Source organism: Sphaeroforma arctica, assembly GCF_001186125.1.
Source record: "Sphaeroforma arctica JP610 unplaced genomic scaffold supercont1.41, whole genome shotgun sequence".
Taxonomy (NCBI): Eukaryota; class Ichthyosporea; order Ichthyophonida; genus Sphaeroforma; species Sphaeroforma arctica.
The window spans coordinates 15,312-21,065 of NW_014040517.1; the positions used below are offsets into that span (position 1 = coordinate 15,312).

The following is a 5,754-nucleotide window of genomic DNA, read 5'->3' on the forward strand; positions in this document are numbered from 1 at the left end:
TATAATTTATATATATTTAGGTATATATATATGTATGTATATATATGTATATATATAATATACATATACATATACATATATGTAAATAAGTATGCACGCAATCACCAACAAATGTTTTTGAAGTCGCACATGTACACACGAATACACCAACACGTGTACATATATTTATATATGAAGGCACGCAAACAAACAAGTATTTAGGCGTGCGAGTTTGTATGAATATGCTTTTGTATAGGTTATATATATATATATATATATATAATATATATTTGTATATACGATATATATATATAATGTTTACATATATATATATTGATACATATACATTTATATATATATATATGTGTGTAAACATGTAAACATATACATATATAAACATACATATATGTATTTATATATATATATATATATATATATATATTGCTTCAAGCAGACAAACACACACATGCGTATATACAGACAAGAACTCACATATACGCACTTACAAACACACCCGCACACATACACACTTATATATATATATTAATATATGTGTACATATACACACGCACACACACTCACACACACATATATATATATAAATATATACATATATTACACACGCACATACACACACACACACACACACACATATATATATACATATATTTCACACGCACATACACACACACACACACATATATATATATAAATATATACATTATATTACACACGCACATACACACACACACACACACATATATATATATATATACAAATATTACACACGCACATACACACACTCACACACACATATATATACCTTTTTCGATGTATATTTATATATGTATATATAGATATATGTTATATAATTATATATCAACGATTAGATGTATATACGCGCGCGTATATATATATATATATATGCATTTATGTGCACTTACGCATATACATATGTTCATTTATATAGTAAATTTGTTTGTATTGTATGCCTAGATCAAGGGTGATCTTTCTCAGCAAGAGTTTGCTCAAGGATATCCATGTATAGAGCTTTAGGTTGTTTTCTTACTTTGTCTGCACACCATTTCCTACTTTATCCCTCTCATACCTGTTTTGATATTCGAAAAACTTACTGTTCAGTAATGCGTATTTAACCACTCTTTGGGTCGCATACCATCGGACAGTAATGCTCGTGCTGTTTCTCACCGTCTTCATTGTATCCATACTACAGACGCTTATGGCCATGTTGCACGATCGCAAATACCTTGTGTCACAGACCGAGCTGGAATTGAGTTTCAATCAGTTCCTAAGCCAATTCACAACCAATCCTCAGTATGTGCTTGCTCGTGCGTTCAGTTTTCGTAATTGCTTGGTACCGGCCGTATTTATTAGAGTCGGTGTGTGTATTTGCAGTAGGTACCATATGCTTTGCTGTGATTTCCCGACATCTGTTACTTCGCAGGAGTTCGCTCCCACTAAAATACAGTACATTTATGAGGTCTGCGAATGTTCGGATGTGTACTCACACATGCTGAACCTGCTGCACGTCAATTTGCAGGAGAGATGCACTACGTATCCTTGTATCACAACGAGACGATCAACGGCGGAGGTTATATGTATTCTTTCCGGAAGACACAAAGCTCGGTATACCTCACATTAAAGCGTAAGTTATTGAGTGTGTGTATGTTTGTGCTTGGGTTCATTGATATACGATTTCATCTTCACTTCCAGCCGATCTTTGGGGATTAGTTTTCGTTTGGATCTCGAACAGCGTGAAATTTTGTCAAAGCGGAAGAGAGCTCAAATTACTGCTAAATAATATGTCATATTTGTACAATCCTATGTACCAGTATAGCTTCTTCATGTAGTATTGGGTATGTATGTGATTGATATTGTACATAGCCGGAAGATGTGTTATTCGAGTCTTTGGCGTCGCTCGTATCCTGCAGCACGTGTGGTTTGTACCTAACCTTGTTGTTGTACTTCGGGGTTTAATCATATCTACAGATATTCAGAAGAGATGGAACAAAATAATGTGGACCGAGGCATCATTGTGATCAGATCAAGTATGACGCCGTTTGCGAAGTCGGTAGGTATTTCGACTGTCTTAAGCTGCAGAACACCACAGCTATTTGAAAAACCTTTTGTTCTCTCGGCAGCTCGCATATTGCTGTTCATGTCAAAATCAACTTTCAACACTTTTAGACTGCAATGCGACAAATCGTTCGGACTTCAAATTAAGCTTATACTCTGTAACAATTGGTCAGTTTACCTGCTTATACTCTGTAGCAATTGGTCAGTTGACCTGCTTATACTCTGTAGCAATTGGTCAGTTGACCATTTAATGTATAAATTAGTCAAACTCATGCTTTAGGCAATATACGGGCCTGCTTGAGAGTATGGGGATATTTGTGTATCGCCGCTGAGCATGGTCTCATGTCATTCTATAACTGTGTTAGGTATGCGACGAAAGCCTAAAACCCTACACCCAGATATAAATATCATAAGGCATGTCTGAAGGTACTTTCTGTGTAGGTCCAAGGTGAATGGGCTTCGTCTGTGTATTGCCTCGTGCATTGTCTGGAGGAGAGTCCACCTCGAAAAGACTCGACTTCCTTTCAATACTAAGTTTTTAATTCTATTTCTCGCTTTGCAGAAAATAGACAGTCTCAGACCGAAGATAGTATTGGAGTCCTTCTTAGAGGCGGAATTGTTAGTAAATATAACAGAGCATTGTCTGGTCCCCAGACACATTGTACTGAACATCGAGGAGAAGACTACACTGTTAAAACGATAGTATGTCCTATTTAGATATACTGTGGCATATGAGCTTATGCATGAAGTTTGAAAGTGGTTGTGCAAGTAGTTGACGAGCTAATGTCTGAAGCAATAGTGTTCATCAAGATCTGCGCAGTTGTTTAGTGATATGCATGTTTTCTGGCTGATATGTTTTTGTGGTCAAAGTTTTTATTACAGGGAGAGTTGCTGAGGCGCTGACTAGTATGTTTAAGCTGTTAGTGTGAACCCTGTATATGTCATGTGTCCTAGACGGCTTTAGGGTTGGTGAATTATATCTGTCGAGTTGTGTCTAAGCATAATTCATGATCATCTTCATTATTTGTTGTGTACAGGTCTACCCTGAGACATGTCAGCCTTGTAGTCTGTTTTAGGGTTTTAGGCCAGCCTTGTAGTCTGTATTTTGTATCCACCTTCGTATAAATTTCGGTTCCAGTTAAACCTTTTTGCTTCCACCTAAGCGTATATGTCAAGTACCTTTAATTTCTATATCCGCTGCGTATAGTGTATCATCTGCTGTCTCGTTCATATCTCACCTCTTTGTCGTATCCTTATACCCTCTGTGCAGTAAGCTTAAAGAGACCCAGTTACCCCGTATGCAAAGACACGATCCGGTGGCACGTTACTTTGGACTGGATAGAGGCGATGTAAGTCTAAACATTTTTGAATTGTGTGCGCTTTTCTTAATCTTGTTCGTAGTGATAGACGCTAATATATGGACGCAAACATGTACTCGCATGGGTTTCGATAGACATTGTATACAGTATTGATTATTCGATCCTTGGGTATGCTGGTGCCGCTGGTGCTAAGTCTCATATCTAAATACATTTTATAATTTGTATGCTTTCAGGTTGTGAAAATTATCCGACCTTCCGAAACTGCAGGTAGATATATGACATATCGTCTGGTGATGTAACCTTGGTAACTGTTTACCTTGGTTTCAAGTCGCTAGAGCCTTCCGTTTGGTCTCAGCCTACGTCATAAACGAAATAAAATATAATTAATGAGAGCCCTTTTTAATGCTATGCAGCGAAGATCTCAAATAGCTACAAAATCGAACTGGTTCCGGTGCAGCAGGTGTCATTTATTGGCATCAAATACGTTACCTATATAACCTGTTTTAACATGCGAGGCCAGCTATTACTATGTATGAACGTGCTGGTTCTGAAAGGGTTTTTTATAGCTCGAAATTTTACATAATTGCGATTCATATCTTGACAACCTGGTCAGCTTTGTGTCGGTTGGATATGTTGCAATCTATAGTGAAGGCCAGATTTTGCTTTTGTTTTTTTGTTCCCTTCTTTTGGCATGTAATTAGGCACGGAAATACCTTCCGTTGCTCATACATACTCGCTGTGATACAAGTACATTTATTAATTCCACCTTCCGCTACGGTGGAACCAAACATCTGAAGAGAAATTTAAATAGTATTTGTACGTACATATGGGCAGTTCTTTTTTTTTGGGGGGGGAGAGCCTATTAAACGGCTACCGCAACCGTTGAACGGCAAAAAAAAGGTTGAATTTAACGACACCCCCAGTCTCAGACCCCGGTCGAAATATAGCATAACCGTTTAGCTTTCTAATGAAAAACGTTCTGGTTTTTTTGTTGTTGTTGGAAAAATAGAAACGAACTGGGGTAGGCGAGAGCACGCTGCGCGGTAATTATTACAGCGTTACGTATTCTTCGCAAGTGTTTTTAGCAATATTAGCATTTTTACATCGCTGTTACAGAGGTACAACTTGAGAGAGGCACGCATCCGCGTGTATATTTACTTATTCACCTCTACGTACATAAAATCAGCCAGCATCATGTCAACCGTCACACGTAAGCTCGTACGTGTCAAGCGCAGACGTGGCGAAGACCCCTTGGACACCGTAATCTTATCCACAACATCCAAGAAAACCAAGTTAGATCAGAGTGGTGGTTCGTCAATCCTACAAGAGACACAACAACAGAATGGTACAGAACTACCTTCCAATGGATCGCATACAAATGGGGATGATACAGTCGATGTTGGCAGTAGCACTGATGTGCCAGCAGTGGCTTCGAAAGGCGGAGGCGCGGTGATTAAGCGAGTGTTCAGATTCTGTCAAACTTTGGAAACGGAACACGGCGAAAAGGCTAAGGCAAGGGATTTTCACGACCGAGAATTCCAACGCAGCCAAAACATTAATAGAGGAGATATAGAAGAAATGCCTCAATCACAACCACAGTCACATACACACACACACAGACACACTTATAGGCAAAGTTCGAGTATGGATGCGAATGGTCATAGAATATGTAAGACTAGCGAGAAGACCAATATAACCATTGCTGATCTGCGTACGAAGTCACGGCGAGAGAGGCAAGTGAATGTCAAAGCAGCCAGGTATAAGACCGTCCTCAACAAACGCTCTGGGTTTATAGAGATGTTCCAACCTATACATGAAGATAAGTCACGCATGAATAGTATCAGTAATAGTAGTAGGAATGCGAAAGGAAAGATACCTACAGTAAAATCATCGGTGCCGTCACAGACCTTCGGCGTGGATGAGGTGGACGATGATAAAGATGAGTTTGTGTATGATATATATTATGAAGATAGAGAAGAAGTGAATACAGATGATATGGCTAGTCAAGATGTAAGTCTGAAGAATCTTGAAGGGTACTGCGTGCAGGTTGAAGCGTTCGAGGAAGATCTGATGGACACGGCGAGCGGGGGTGAGGAGTACGCAGAGTCACAAGGTATGCATGAAAGGTCAGGCAATGCTCTGGTATCGTATGTACGTACGTACGTATGTATGTATGTATGTATGTATGTATGTATGTATATATGTATGTATGTATGTATGTATGCATGTATGTATGTATATGTATGTACACACACACATACATACATACACACACACACACATACACACACACACACACACACATATATATATATATATATATATATATACTATATATATATATATATATATACACTATATA

At 38.3% G+C, this 5,754-nt stretch overlaps 2 protein-coding genes across 2 annotated transcripts in view; both read left to right on the top strand.

The window, feature by feature from the left end:
* The window catches only part of SARC_01089 (DNA-directed RNA polymerase I, II, and III subunit RPABC1), a 4,350-nt gene extending 527 nt beyond the window's left edge, over nucleotides 1-3,823 (top strand). Inside the window, exons 2-7 of the mRNA XM_014305182.1 lie at nucleotides 1,211-1,311; nucleotides 1,538-1,642; nucleotides 1,987-2,068; nucleotides 2,636-2,775; nucleotides 3,344-3,422; nucleotides 3,626-3,823. Coding sequence (XP_014160657.1) covers nucleotides 1,211-1,311; nucleotides 1,538-1,642; nucleotides 1,987-2,068; nucleotides 2,636-2,775; nucleotides 3,344-3,422; nucleotides 3,626-3,691 — 573 coding nt within the window. The 3' untranslated portion in view covers nucleotides 3,692-3,823. The remainder of the gene's footprint in view (nucleotides 1-1,210; nucleotides 1,312-1,537; nucleotides 1,643-1,986; nucleotides 2,069-2,635; nucleotides 2,776-3,343; nucleotides 3,423-3,625) is intronic.
* Nucleotides 3,824-4,586: 763 nt separating this feature from the next.
* The window catches only part of SARC_01090 (hypothetical protein), a gene marked incomplete at its 5' end in the record, with an annotated part of 2,727 nt that continues 1,559 nt past the window's right edge, over nucleotides 4,587-5,754 (top strand). Inside the window, one exon of the mRNA XM_014305183.1 lies at nucleotides 4,587-5,505. Within this exon, the coding sequence (XP_014160658.1) occupies nucleotides 4,587-5,505 (919 nt within the window). The remainder of the gene's footprint in view (nucleotides 5,506-5,754) is intronic.